At 46.6% G+C, this 15,351-nt stretch overlaps 1 protein-coding gene across 2 annotated transcripts in view; it reads right to left on the reverse strand.

Moving 5' to 3' along the window:
- Positions 1 to 3,251: 3,251 nt before the first annotated feature.
- RAPGEF5 (Rap guanine nucleotide exchange factor 5) overlaps positions 3,252 to 15,351 on the reverse strand; it is a 190,289-nt gene continuing 178,189 nt past the window's right edge. For both annotated transcript variants that reach the window (XM_087821202.1, XM_087821201.1), the window contains exons 24-26: positions 10,936 to 11,000; positions 6,737 to 6,791; positions 3,252 to 3,823 (exon numbers count right to left, since the gene is read on the reverse strand). In XM_087821202.1, the coding sequence (XP_087677328.1) occupies positions 3,705 to 3,823; positions 6,737 to 6,791; positions 10,936 to 11,000 (239 nt within the window). In that variant the 3' untranslated portion in view covers positions 3,252 to 3,704. The remainder of the gene's footprint in view (positions 3,824 to 6,736; positions 6,792 to 10,935; positions 11,001 to 15,351) is intronic.

A 15,351-nucleotide genomic window follows, 5' to 3' on the forward strand; every position in this document is an offset into this window, starting at 1 on the left:
GCCGACGATGTCACCGTCACCGCAGTCCTGATTAACGACGCGTTGAAGGGCAGGGGTCCTCGCTTCAGCTCGCTGATTTCATCCCAGTATTTAATAAGTGTGATACGAATACAATAAATAGGCTATGCAAATAAATAGTACTCTGCTAAAAAACGTTTAGTATATACAGCTTTGCTTTTTACAGTAGTACATTTTCATCTAGCTTTTTGGCAATTTTTAAAAACTCCGCCTCCCCCCCCCACTAGTTTTCAGCACAGTGGCCCGCTCGTTAATAAGCAGGCTGAAATTTTAAGGACATGTTTGAAGCGTTGAAAAGAAACTCTGTGTTAGACAAGTGCAGTGCACCGGACCGTCCCCATCGTAATGTTTTTGCTTAGTTTCTGAGAAGCTTGGGCTAGTTGTGCCATTTGGGAACACCACGTTTGTGACTTGTGGCTGTAACAAGGTGGCCGGGCTGGGACTGAGGCAGCAGGGCAAGCCCAGCTCTGGGGACCCCAAGTCACCGGCACCCTCTCTCTTTCCTGCAGCCGCTTCTCCCACTCGGAGGTGGGTGGGAAAGCCTCATAGTGCAACGTCTCCTCCTGCCAGCTGGGAGCGGTGGGGTTTTCCTTTATCTTCCTGCTTCTGAGGTCAGTGAACGCTCCACCTGACCTGCCTCTGGATGGGGATCTGGGTGAATGAGTTTATTCTAAGCATAATTAGTGATACTAGACTGAAGTGAATGCAGGCCATAATATTTATCATGACAACCATTTGGCAGGTGTGCAGATTATAACAAAGAGTGGATCTGAAACACTGTGGTCTTTGGAGCATCTGTAAGTATGTATGTCAAGAAAATAAATTCGGGAAGGTTGCGATATTACCTAAGGAACTTGTCTGGTGCTAACTTCTGAGCAGGACTGGTTTGCTGGGATTCAGACGAATCCAGGCCCCCAGGACTGTTGAGAGCTGTGCTGCAGCAAAGAGAATCACTCAGAAGGGCCCATGCACTGCTTGCCGGTGATGGTGGGCAGATGAAGATTTTCAACGTGAATGGAGATTTTATGTGATCATAAAAATCTAAAAGAGCTGGAAAGCAGCTTAGAAGTCTTCCAGTCCACCCGTCTGGCCAGAACAAAAGCTATTCCAAAGAGGCAGAGGCAAATATTCAGAGAGGGAACACGGCCCATCCCTATTAACAGGGAGCTGCTAAATCCCTCGTTGGCCGCTCGTTGCTGGACAGCTCAGAGTTTTAGCAAGAGCTTCAAGTTGAGCTAACCCTGGCTCCAATTCCGCCTTGAATTCTTTAATTCTAGATTAATGTCTCCTCAGAGCTTCTGAAATTTCTGAGAGCTGCTGCCTGGGACATCTCTGGAGACACTTAAATTTCAGAAAGATGTGGACATTCAGAAGCTGGGGATGGAAAAGCAAATCTAAACTAAATGAAATCCTCCCTTCCCTTGGCTGCCCTGAGAGCCACTGACCATGGCTGGAGGAAATGGTGCACAGTACCATGCTCTCCCCAGCCTGTGTCCACCCAGGCGTGAGGCACGTCCTGCCTACAGCATCGAGATGTGTTTAAACTTGATGCATGTGTAGATTTGTTCGACTGTTTACATATCTGAATTGCAGTCTAAATTGCTGGGATTGCAGATATCTGAATTGCAGTCTAAGCAACAGGTACTGACACACTTCTCTCCTAGAGCAACTGAAATAGTTTTAGTTGGAGCAATGTAAATCTTACATGAATAAAATTTAAATTGCAAAACATGGAGACAATGTCAAAATGGCCTTAGATGATTTGACTGGGCAAATGCTACTCCTCAAGCACAGAGAACAGACAAGAACGCCTGTGTGTGCTGTAGGCCTGTGCTCTCTGCAGTAACTGCCAAGAGGAGAGTTTTCCCACTGCTTGGTCAGCCATGAGAAAAGTCTGCCTTCCCTGGTTCCAGCCTCTGGTCTCCTCCAGTGGGTCTCATCCCATTCCCTGCAGCCGGGAGCATTACTCTAAGTGGACCAGCCCTGGATGTGCCTTTTGAGAAAACCCTGTTAATTTTCAGGATTGAATTTTACGTGCTGGGACAGACTGAATCTCTTTGAAAGTTCTTTGAAAGCTCTGTGGCTCCTTCCGGTGACTTCTCAAGCTCAGCGTGGCTCCTGAGCCCAGGAAACAGCACTGCTATGAAGGTGTCGGGAAGCACTGGACGCAGCTCAGGAAGGAGGTGCTGAAGAGACAGAAGGAAGCGGTTCTGCACAGGCACCTGAGAGATGAGCAGGAGGCCGTGTGGAGCGGTGCACTGGGGTTCACAGGTGTGGAATGTGAGTGGACCTGACACAGGAAGCCGGGCCCTTGCATTTTAGCAACATGACAAATGTCCAGCTGGCTGTGGTGGATTTCATGACTGTATCCCACAGACGTTTTTGAAAGCAGAGGGAACTTTAATCAGTTCTTGAGAATAGCAAGTGTCTAATTTACTGGAGAAGCCCCAATCTATAAAAATAGGCATAAAAAAGACTCTGGGGGGAAAAAAAAGACAAACTATAGGAAGGCTGCTGTCTTGGTTGGAAGGTGAACTACAGGACTTGTGAGTGTCCAGCATAGATCAGACGTTTGGATATTTCAGGGCTCTTTTCATTTGCTGGGAGACGGGCAACCACCACCATCTTCAGACCTTGATATTCTCTAGGGAGGGATGCCTTGCACATCCCATCCCTCTTACCCTCCCTGGACAGGTTGTGACCCCTGCACGCTGTGGGCAAGGAGCCTGGGAGGAGTGCAGAGCACTGGGGCACATCAGGCACAAGAGTGCAACCTCTGTGACTCTCGGTCACCTTGGTAAACAGTTACAGAGCGCCCACCACGTGTCAGGCACTGTGCTCTTTCAAAAATCATATTGTTCCCAATAGGAGATGAGAGCCTGCCTGCACATGTCAAGAAAATCCCCAGAAACTGAACAGCGAGTCAATTTCCCAAAGATTCCCATTTTGCCTTATTGGCAAAGCAACTTAGCCTAATTCCTAACTGCCCATAGTTGCAGATCAGTTGTGCAGAAACAAATTTCACCGGCCAGCAGACATCCCTAAGTGATTGTGGGCGCAAAGAAACGCGCGCCCTGACATTTTTCCCTTTAGGAACTGAGAGCATGGATGCCAGCTGCTGGTCCTCACTTACTCCTCAGACACAAGTGGCCTCTGCTGATGTCATCGTTTGTATCGACAGAGACCACGCCGTCTCCCTGGAAATCCAGAGATGCCATCGCTGTCTTCTGGTGTTCAAACAAGCCACTTCTCTGACAGCCTATAAACAATAATCTGCTCCCAGGCAAAGTAAAACTGTTTCCTGTTTCATGCGCACTCTTACTGAAATATTTGGTCACTGTAACACGACAGGCTCCCTTGTCTTGATGCTGGCACATCTCAAATTGAAAACTGGATGGGATCAACAGCGTCGGCATAAGAAACCAGACTCCTCCATTTGAAGATGCTCTGAGTCCTCTGCCCTCTCCTTCTGAGCGCAGCGAGGAGAGGCCGGGCCCCTCCCCGTCTCGGGTGGCTGGCGTCACTTCCTGAGCACGCTTCGGTTGGCTTTCCTGTGTATGTCTTGTGAGTTACTGATAAAACTCAGCAACTTCTTTTCTCGCAGGAAAGGGACGTGCTTGGCATTGACATTCCCGCAGCTCGAAGTGCCGCAGTTACTGGGGGGAGGGGAGGAGGCCGGCGCGGGCTCACGCCCGGGGCTCGATCCTGTGGGAGAGCTCAAACAGGGCCTGCTGGCTGTCAATGACGTACAGGTGGTTGACGTAGGACTTTAACTCCTGGTGCTCTTTTGGAGACATGTCTCCTCCTAATTTTTAGAGGAAAAAAAGACAGTCATTCTCACGATGGCGGCGATGCTATTGCTAAATACCAGTAAAACCCCACATTAAGGCTTAGCATAAACCTACCAGGCAGACTCTCATTAGTCAGAATCACAGAAGAGGGATCTTCATGCTAACGGTGCAGTTACTTTTTCAGCTCAGACTAGGATCCTCAGGTCAGGTAATTAGACTAGCATGGTATTTGTTTTACCCACATTTATATAATGTTTATTGCCCAACATTACATGGTATTCAGTGACTGGGTTATCATCCCCTTAGAATGGAAACGGCATGGACACCAGTAAGTGGCAGCCGGGACTGGAACCCAACCAGGTGGCTCCCAGGTCTCTGGTGTAAGGTCCTGTGTCACAAGAACTGCCGTTTCAATGGCTTTCACTGGCTCTTAACCTTGTTCTGGAGCTGTCGGAAATAACTGCTAACCAGGGGAGTGCACAGACACAGTAGTTCTTTTTGGTGTTCTTATTTTTGGGGGAAAAAATTAAGGGACCCATTGAATGAATGGATATCACAGCACTATAGGTACAGCTCACAGGCGAAACAGGTTCCAAAAAGATGTGGATGGGTTGCATCTACCCGGTGAACAGCGAGGCAAGGGGGTTTTCTGCTCCCCATTCCAGGGTGGTTAAAATATGGAAAGGCTGCAAGAGGCTCTAGTGTCCTGTGACCACACTTGAGACAACCTAGTGACAGCTCTGATAAGGAACCAGAGATAAGGCGCTCTGGACAATGGGGTAAGCCCACTTCCCACACTCAGAAAAAAAAACAAAACCCATCCACACCCAAAAATCCCCCAAGGCATCGGGAAACCGGCTAAACTGCCTGGTAAAGAGACAATGTGAATGTGAGTGGCGGTGAGGTCACATCCTTTGGCTTCGGCTTTGGGAACTCCGACTGTGGCTCAGCGTGAGCCGGAGGACTGGGCCTGAGGAGGCCGGGCATTGTAAGGCAGCCGTTTTTTCTCTATGACAATGCCTTTTGTAATTTCAGGCCTACATGTCATAGGTGGCTTAGAATTCTTCAGTTTCATAGAAACAAGACTCCCTGGTTTCAAAAAGTAAAAGCACCAGGCGTTGAAGTTTCTACCGTCCCACTTGTTTGAAAGAGACCAAAAGCTGTGTCGTTCCAGAATGCCGTTTTGGGAGACGCTGAGGGACTGCTCTCGGTTTAGTACGCACTGGCTAAGAAAACAGGATGTTTCCGAGATAATTTTGTTGTTAAATTTTTGGCCTTAAAAGAAGGGGATAGGATGGATGATTCCAGCCATGACAACTGGCACTTGAAGGCACTTGATAATTTATAAGGAGCAGGATAAATATCATCTTATTTTTATCCCAAAGGCTGACACTGGTTGACCATGCCCATGTAAACTGACAACATGAATTTAGGTTAATTCAGTCCTGTGCATGATTTTTAAAAGTATAGAAATGCGGAACACAAACGGGCCTCACAGTTACTTGAATTTCTTCTTTACCTTGTGCTGTGGAGACCTACTCTCCAGCGGTGGGAGGTTGGAGACGGGCGGAGGCCAGCAGAGCCCGCAGAGCCTTCCTGCCCACCCTGCAGCACATGTAAACCAGAGCCCCTTCATGACGGAGCCTGAAGCCTCGAAATTAGCTGAGTAGCCATAAATATTGGGAAGCGAAGGAGGAAAAGAAATATGATCTCATCGGCGACATTATGCGTGCACATTTGAATGAATCTCCGTGACAATGTTATTACTGCTGTTTCTGTTGTAACAGCGTTGTACTTGTGTACTTAGTGGAGACTTATCTAAGCACATATCAAATGGTATGAACTGATTTATTTAGAAAATTAAGTCCGGTATTTATCATTCTCCCTCTCAAACAGAAACTTTGTAATTCGTACAGAAGTTCAGCTGCTTTGTTGGGGGACAGTACTGCAAGCCAAGGCCAGCCCGGACAGAAAAATAGATTCTTAAGAATGTGCACCCATCCTTAGGAAGTGTGACCTTTTTCTACCTTTGTATATATCCTATATTGTTAAAAAATTGTTTTACAGTGAGGATGAATTACTTAACAAAGTAAGTTTACCTAGTGGCCACCTTTGATTGATTCACAGTGATTGCGTTCAACTTTCTGTTTTTTTTATTGCCCCGTATATCTACCAAATCTGCACAAGGCAGAGGGAAGGGCATGGACCAGGAAATCGGGCCGACTTGGTCTGAACAGTGGCTGCACGAGCTGACCTCTGAGCTTCCTCCGCTCTGCACCCACAAGATTAATAATCTCTATTCACCAGTCACAGATACTGGTGACAGGATCCCACTGCCCATGTGAAAGCTCCATGAACTCAATAAAGTTGATTTCCTTCCTTCCTGCAATGTTAAAACACGATCTAAACATGATGCAAATGACGACTGAGATTCAGAAAAGAACAAATATTCCTACTTACATTGGTCTCAGTGGGGAGTCTACAAAAGTGCTCAGAAAAATACCTTTTCAGTGAAAGGCAGCTCCAGACAGGAAATTTTTGTTGGAGGGGAGGAAAGACTCTGGAAGGCTGCATCGGGCACATTGACAAACTATATTCCTGTTCCAGGAAGGCTCCAAGCAAAGAGGTTAGGGGCAGGTCGCCCCTGATAAACCCACTAGCAGTTCTGTGCCAATTTCGGGGGGGGGGGGGAGCTTCTGACGGTCCAGAGTCACTCTGTACAGTACAAACTTTCTGACGCATCTTGTCTTTCTCTGCACCCCAAACATGCAGTGATGAGACAGAGAGAGAATTCAGCATAAGCGTACAATATGCACATTACACTTTACAATCTGTTTGTATTTATTACCACCAAATACTTGTGACGGGGCCAGCGCCTATACCACTGGCTGGTGAATTTACATTGTACACCGACTGCAATTACTCACCAAACTGGTTGGTCCTGCAGTGTCTCAGGGTTCGGACGGTGTCTGCAATCATGTGCTGGAAGGCAGAGAGGGAACGTATCAGTGGGAAGGTCGCTGAGGGTACTGCTGATGTACCTAGCATGCCTGCCGCCAGGATCAGAGGATATTTACACCCTTGGGTGTAATTTGGAGCTGGGCTTTAATGGATAATGTTGAGCTTGGGTTACAGAGGAATGTTGAGTCCTGTCTATAGAAACAGTGGCTCCCAAACCCAGCTGCACAATTCTAACTGAGCCACGGGAAAACACACGGTAAGAAATGCAGCTCCCACACCCCGCCCACCTGTCCTAATTTGCGAAGGCTGTTAACTTCAGGGGGTGTCTGCCTTTTCCCCATGAGGCCCTTACTGAACTTGGGGGGTGTCATTCTCAACCTTCTCACTGTTCTTTGTACGATGTCTATTGGCTTTGTGTTGTATTTGTTGTGGATCTTTTCCGGCTACCATGTGTCATACACGCCGACTCACACCCCCCTGCTGAATGGAGGGAGGAATTTGTTGTGGAATCAAAGGTTCCAGTGTCTCAAATGGTGACAGGAGGTAAGAGATTCATGAAAGACAAACATTTTCTAAAACACCAATATCTTCACAAAGATTGCTTTCTACTCATAATTTATATCCCCTCCTACACTCTTCAGCATTCTACTTCAATTTCTTTCTTTAAAGTTCTCACCGATCTCCAGGCAAAAGTCTCCTTAAACTTGGAGCTGCTTCTGACAAGGTCCCATCACCTCCTATGTGTGCACCTGTCAGTCTTCTTAGTGCTGTCATTTCCAGTTTTCCATGACGAAGGACATACAGCATTTACGGCCAGACCCTTCTCCACTACAGTTTCTCCCATCAGGTTCCAGAATAATCTCCAAACAGTCTGTCATCATGCTCTAGTCCTCTGGAAAACCTGCAGTGCCTCCCTAATCTCATGCCAAAATCCAGGCATCATCCCGTTAGTCAAGGATCTACACTGTTCATTACCTGGTGCCTCAAACCTAACCCAAGTGGGTCATCGCCTTCCACGCCTGTGTGTATACACTGAGCACCGGTCTGGCCATAAACAGCAAACCCTCAATGGATTACTGCTGACATAAAGTTCATTCTAATTTCTTGTAACTTAAAATCCAGAGGAACGACAGAAACTGTGTCTGACTAGGACCCACGTATGAAATTGTTCTCACAGATGTAACCCTCCTCGGCAGCGGAGAATTAAATAGGACAGTGATTAGAGCAGTAGCTGCAGTGGCCTTTGTAAGGAAACGAGGCCTGACTCATGTCTGCGGGCGTATTGTTAAATTTCCTCCCCCCAGTTCGCCGTTGTTCCCAGGACAGTCCCTGGTGGTTTTAAGCCACGGATGGCGTCACACCGATTTCTATCGTGTGCCATTTGTGTAGCTCGTGCAGGCTCAGTCCTGAGTGCAGCATGGAAACCTGAGCCCTGATCCTCATTGTTAGGTTTCCCGAAGGGGAGAGAGGACAGTGTGGTAAAAGACGCTCTTCGCATCGAGGGACCGAGAGGAGAAGAGGGGAGAGCACTGGTTTCTTCATTATTTCAGTTTAGGACTGAAATGTGTAGAGTCGCGGAGGCCTCACAGGGGACAATGGGAATCTTATTAGGCCCAGTGAGTGCTCCTGGGTCTTCGTGTCGTCTGGTTTAATGCGTTGGCCTGGATCAGCCAGATAAAGATAATACACTGAATTATCTGCTCGCTGGCTCAAGCTAATATCCATCATGAGGAACTGGCCCCTCACAAGTTAATTCAGTTACGTTCCACTGGTTCATTACTGTGAAAGATGATCCTGTTTTAGCTTAAGTGAAACCCTATCCTTTGCTGAGAAATATTCCTTGAAAATTCTGCCTCTGCTAGGGAATTCGGTGTCCTTCCCCGGCATCCGAGTATAACACAGGGTGTGTACAAGATAAAATAGAGGTTTGTTGTCCTAGAAAATTCTAACGTCACCCTATCTTTGCTGTGCAAGGAGGGACTCAGCAGGAGCTGTGCTGTGTCTGATATGCCATCAACTTTGAGGACCGGGAACCCACTGTGTGTCCTAGGGCTTTATGTAGCTGCACTTAGCTTCTGTGTTTTTAATAAAATTTCAGGAATTTAACATTAATAATAGAGTATTACTTATATATGCCATGCTGTTTCCTAAAACCTTCTAAAGAAATTAAGGGCACCATTGACCCTAGCAGAAGTAGTATAAGCTAGACTTTCTTAGTTTTAGTCCCAATGGTTATTTTGAAGCCTCGGCGCCTATGAAAGCAAGACTTCAGCTGGCATCGACAGCCTTCCCCTGGACTGTGGATAAAGCAGGGGAGGACCAGAGATGCTGGTCAGAAGCAGAGAGAAGGGTACAGGGGACCCTCCCATTGCTCTTTCCCATCTGTGCCATTGTTCAATTGCTCCCTCACTCTGGTGGCACTTATCCAAAGGGAAACGACACAGTGAACTTAACCAAATCACAGGTTTACTTTAGGTAGAAGGTCAACAGCCAGCCTGCCCTTGACAATGGGTAGGAGTCAGCGTATAGAGTACAATCGTTTTCCCGTATCCCCTGGTTAGACAGAAGGAGAGTTGCTAGGCTTGGCATGACAGACCTCATCCCATATCGTTGCCACACACGCTCTCCAAAGCTTATCTGGCGATCTCAGCCAGGTGCATCGGCCAGGATTTGGAGTAAATATCCACCAAAGGCTTTATGTTCCTGTGATCATTTCATTAATACCAAACACCAGAGAGAAATCTGCCTGGAAACCAGAATGTTAGTGCCCACAGCCTTTAGTTGCAAGTAGGTGCCCCGTGACCTTCAGAACAGTACACAGCGACAGAGAACACATCTCCAAAGAGTAAGTACCGAAACCCAACACTTTAAATATCCATTTCCAGTTGTGCCGGTTTGACTGTAGCATCTAAATAAATGAGCTCTGATTCCAAGGCACTTGGTGCGCAGAGAGACTTGAAAAGTTACAGGTGTATTCACTTTAGAAATGACTAGTCCTAAAGGGACTGTCCTCAGGGATTAAAATGGGCCTGTGGCAAGACAGCCGGAGACGTCTGTCTTCAGGTCCTGGGTGTGTGGCTCTCGAGTTGTACGGCGGTCCTGTGCCTCATCACCCTACGCGTGGCGCGTTAACCCGATGATTAGAGCAGGGAGCTCGGGAGGCAAAGGTCAGGCGCCAAACCTCATGTGGACTTGTCAGTTTGCACTGTTGTTTTGGGGCCTGGTCTGCGGCCCCCACCTCCCCCCCCAACCCCCAACACACCTCTCAGAGGGAACTGGGGCCAGTTCCTGCAAGAGTTCACACAAATCCATTAGCATTACTGAAAAGGTCAGGACCCATGGACAGGGGTCACTGGCATCATTATGAACCATGAAGGACAATCTAATCCATGACTAAAGTTCATCTGTCAGACAAATCCATTCTTCCCCTCACCCACGGGGTTCTCTGGACCACTCCTGTTTTATATCTGCTCCGTTCTTACAGGCAACTCCTCCTCCGCCCTGGGAGTGGGCTGGTCACAAAGGCCAGGAGGAGCTGTGCACGACAAAGCCCTGGAATGTCCTGGAAATAGTTCAGGAAGAGTCCTTGTAAGAAAGGACTGACTGGGGACCCCTTTCTTGTGAGCAGGGAGGGCACTGTGTCAGAGCTGCTCTCTACCGTGGCCCCCTCAGTCCACAGGCTCATAAAAGGGTGGTCCTTCCCCTCGTGCACAGACCCTACAAATTCCACCTTCACATCCAAGCTGGGAGCACTGGGGGGTGGACACACCTTCCCAGAAGGAGAGCGTCTCCTGTGCCCGGGAAGCATCAGAGAGATGCCCTTACAGCTGTAACGCTTAACGGCTTAACCACATGAGTGTGAATTCCCCCGACAGGGCCCTCACGGTTTTATTTTTAGTCCAATAACATACACTCATTGCTGATGTTAATGTAACGAAGTTTCCTCTTTAACAATAAAAAGCAGATTTTTATGCTTGGTTCTCAAAACCTTGCTGGCTCACGTATTTTTAATTGCAATACATGTTACTGACAATGCACAACATGCAGTAAAATAAGCTCCCAGAAATTATCATGCATTCAGTGAGGAAAGGGGCTTCATCCATCGGTTTTTTTAGCATGAGAAAGAAATGTGAACATTTGAAAAAGAATAACAAAATTTACTTACCAGCTTTTCAAAGTTGACAAGATTATCCAAAAATGTTTTATTTCCCTCATGAATAAATGTTACATCTGGAAATTAAAAGCAAAAAGACACATGTACCATTAGGAATGGAGTCATGAATCAGGGCTGAAGAGGTCTAGATGCAATGTAACTTATTAATTTTTCTTAAACATTATGGATTGTCCTGCGCATTTGACAAGGCAACTTGAAATTGAATCTGCACACTGTTCAATGTGAAAGGGTATAATTTATGTGTGTGGGGAAAACATTATAACATTAATGCAAGCATATATTTAGCACTTACAATGAAGTGTTTGACTTCACCCGGCTTCATATAAATTAAGACTATTCTATCTGTACCCTGACTGCTCCATTATGTTTTTAGGCCAGAACATTGAGCAGAAAACAACTGAATCTCCAGAAATAATAGGATTTTATGTTATGTTGTTGTTGTTTTTTAAAAAAACACACAATTTGTGGCAAAGTGTAGGGAACTTGCTTTATTCAAAACGTTCAGATTTAGATTTAGATGTCTACATTTAGATTTTTAGCTCTCAAAGTCAGTGCCTGATTGTGTATGAGAAGTGGGTAAGGAAAGAGACAGGTCTGGAAACGGCAAGGTTCCTGGCCCTATTTGACCAGTAGGAAGAAAGCATCACTGATGAAAATAATCTAAGGAAAGTAGGATGCAGGTACACTGTCAGCGGAAGGGAAAGTTACATTTGGTTTGGGCCTCACTGCATTTACAGTGACAGAACATATTCAAATACAAGTGTTCTTGTGCTTGCGCAAAACACAGGGGTGCCTGCCTCCTCAAGAGACGGGAATTTAGGAATTGGGTACAAAAAAGACAGCAGCTGAAGCTGTGAGGATGGGTGATGTAAAAACTCAGATTAGAGGGCCAATGACTGAGCACTAGGGAATCCTCACAGACAAGAAACAAAGAAATATACTACAATTTGTAGAGCATGAAAATAATCAGGTTATAGCACGGATGTGGAGGGCAAACCAGTGTAGATAATTTTCAAAAACCTATGAAAAAAACCTGATGTAAAAGTGGGAAAGAACAGCTTAAAATTCCTTTAGACAGGAAGAGGAAGCATTTGCATTTAATCAAGACTTTGACCCTGCTGGTTCCTAGTGGGGCTATGAGGGCGAGGTGCCCTGTAAGCCCGCCCACAGCACGCCCGGCCACCTCACTTTGATGCCCGTCAGGGGGCGGCAGGAGCCACATCGCTGCACAGACACGATGCACTTTCCTCAGGGCGTCCCTTACAAAGCTTCCTATGCTTTTCTTTCTTTCTTTTTTTAAAAAACTGATGTCCTAGCAGGAAAACGATTCACAGTTACACAGTCATTTGCCAACATTTCTGGTTATTTTACTACCTCTCATGATTTTTGCTTTCAGAAGAAAACTGCAAGTTTTCATTGTGTGACAACATTTAGGAAAGCAGTCAACACGCGTAACTTTTACCTTTTTTGTATTGCAAACAAAGCGCTGTGTGTGCTCTTTATCTACGCGAACCACCACCTAAAAGCCTGGTCTCTCCGAACTCCCTGAGAATTTGAATTACAAATGTCCTTTGAGTCCATGTCCCCAGTGTTACCAGGTTTGCCAACCCCTTCCTGTGTTCCCAAGGATGACAATGAGGGCTGATGAACATAACAACAACTTGTATTTGTTAACTGCGTAGGACACAGCATTAACTCCCTGGATCCTCCCAAAAGACTGAAGGTGAAGCCCTAGCAGAAGAAATGTGAAGAAACACTGGTCCACAGAACGTGTGCAGACGACCCATGGTCACAGCTCTAAATGTCACAGCCAGGATTCGAACCCAGGGAGCCCGATCCTCTCACCACTGTCTCTCTGGTACCTCAGCTGCTGAAAGGACCTGACCTTTCTTACGGCCTGTGACAGTCAACTTGCTGAATTCACGGCATGGGGGGCGCCCTGCCGCAGTAAGTCCCCCCTTCCCGGGTGGCCTCAGTTAATTAACCTCAGTCTCGGGGACTTGTCCAGGTGAGCAGAGGAAGGTGGCTGCTGTTTGAGGGGCTGCCACCCGTGAGAAGGGGGTGCAGGTGACTGAGGGTTTCGACATATTTCAATGGCAGGTGCGGGATGGGAAAGCCGTGAGAGAGGGAAACCAACAGGCGGTAGAGCTCAGAAGCTGGGATCTCAGAGCTTACGGGCTGTGAAGCAGCTCAGGGTGTGGGCAGTGGGCGCCTCCAGGCCCCTTTTATGGGGAGACACCTAACATGCCCCAAACGCTTCACAGAATAGAACTGCGGGGCGAAACGACTCCATTTGAAGAGATGGCAAGTGGAGGACAAAGAGGAAACGTACAAGCACCCTGCCGCTCCCTTTCTTTAAATACCCCACAAAACTGCATAATGATGTCTACCCAAGACGCATGCCCAGCCCACGAGGACCCCAGTGTATCTTCAAACACCTGGTGAGTATTTGCTCTGTGGGGAGGGACCGCCATCTCCAAAAACGCTGCGTAATACAGAGAGTACCCCGCTGCTCTGGACCTTTAGCTCGGCTGCAGCCTTTCCTCAACACTGATGCAGGGACTCCACGCCGCAGCGCCGGGGAAGCATGTCGGAGGGCAGGGAATTCAGCTGGGAGGTAGGAAAGCTGGCGGCTGACAGGAGCCTCAGGCTACGTGCCTACTTGACAACCTTCAGGCTTACTGGGCACTGACCACCTCAAAATATCAAACATGGGAGGCCTAACCCTTCCTAACACCCAACCAGTTCAGTTCGGTCCCTTTACTCTAACTAAAGGGAACCCAAAGTAGGAAGCACAGGTGTGTTGGGTGGGGTGGGGGTGCGGGGGTTTCATGAAAAAATTGGGTCCTTCTAAAGTAGTTTATTGCAACTTTTAAAATAAGTTTTCAGTTAAAAACAACCCTAAGAATTAATGTGGTTCACTTTTTCCCAAAGTGTCTGTGATACATACATATTTCTATTTTTCATCCTATTTTCCTTTGGAAATTATTTGAGACCAAAATGGCAACTTCAAATACAAAAGAATGCTAATGATGTTGATTTTTATCATGACAAAAAGTTAAAGGAAAAATAAGTGCTTATTTAACTCAAGAAAGCTTCTAATGAAAAAAGAAAAAGGTGTTTAAATTTACTAGTGCGGATGAGTGATGTGTATTCAGTAAAAAAAAAGGGAAACTTGCTGTGCTGCCAACGAGGTGTCTCGATAAACTCAGCAGAGCAGAAAATTGCATCCAAGCTAAGAGGTGTGAGACGCTCGACGGCATTAAGTGTTTTTTGGGGAAAATCACTAACATACAGCAGAAAGCTTTGCTCGTATCTAATTAAGTTGAAGGGGTATTGTCAGCTAATTTCTCATTACCTTAAACATATTTGTTTCAAAAATCTTAATTCCTAAAGTCAACTCCTTTCTAAGATCTGACCTCATATTCTGTTTTTCCTATGTGTCTAAGAGTCCCTGTGTTGCTTCCCACCTGCCACCCCCACTCTCCCGTTAAAGGTGTTTCATTTTGCAAATAAAAATCATAAGCCCGAATAAACCTATCCTAAAAGGAAATAAATGTGTAGAATCACATGAACTTTTAAATTATTTTGCTATTACAGTCTCTCCTTATTTCATCCATTTACATTAGCGGGATCTTTTCAGCTGGATGAAGTATCCGCGCGCCTCTCGACCGGCCTAGTATATTACTGTTTTTATTGTTTCGCAGAGATTCCCGCTTTATGCCACATGAAGACTAAAGGAGTGGCTGCGAGTGCGCACAGCAACTCGGTAATTCTCCAGGCTGTGCTTGTTCTTGAGAGAAGCGGAGAGGGAATATCAGCTCTGCTGCCAGTGGGGCGGGTGAGGGGAAAGGCTGGGGAGGAGCTTGGCCAGGCCAACCAGCAGCCCAGTTCTGGGAAACCCGTTTCCAGAATCACAGACACAGGCCCAGTCATGGGGCCGGCCCAGCCGAGGTTACAGCCTCTGAAGAGCAGAGGCTATATAAAAGAGTATTTCTATAAAATCTGTTTAAGGAATCAAAATATGGCCAAGAAAAATGACCAAATCCACCTTGCTGGGTGTGGTTCAGTTGGCTAGAACACCATCCTAGACACCAAAAGGTGGCTGGTTTGAGCTCCATTAAGGGCACATACTTAGGTTGCAGGTTCGATCCCCAGTTGGGGCATGTGCGGGAGGCAACCAATCAATGCTTCTTTTTCACATCAATGTTTTTTTCTCTCCCCCTCTCTCTGGCTCTCCCTTCCTCTCTCTAAAATCAATAAAAAGGAAAAATAATTTAAAAAATGACCAAACCCCCTTTCCCTGGAAAGCACGCAGGTAAGACATAGGCAGAATGTCAGGAGCATAGGCCAGATTAAAACAAAATTCCCCTACATGAATTCCCTGGAATTGAAAGAGTCTGGTGA

Source organism: Miniopterus natalensis, chromosome 10 (genome assembly GCF_054644295.1).
Source record: "Miniopterus natalensis isolate mMinNat1 chromosome 10, mMinNat1.hap1, whole genome shotgun sequence".
In the NCBI taxonomy this organism is placed as follows: Eukaryota; Metazoa; Chordata; class Mammalia; order Chiroptera; family Miniopteridae; genus Miniopterus; species Miniopterus natalensis.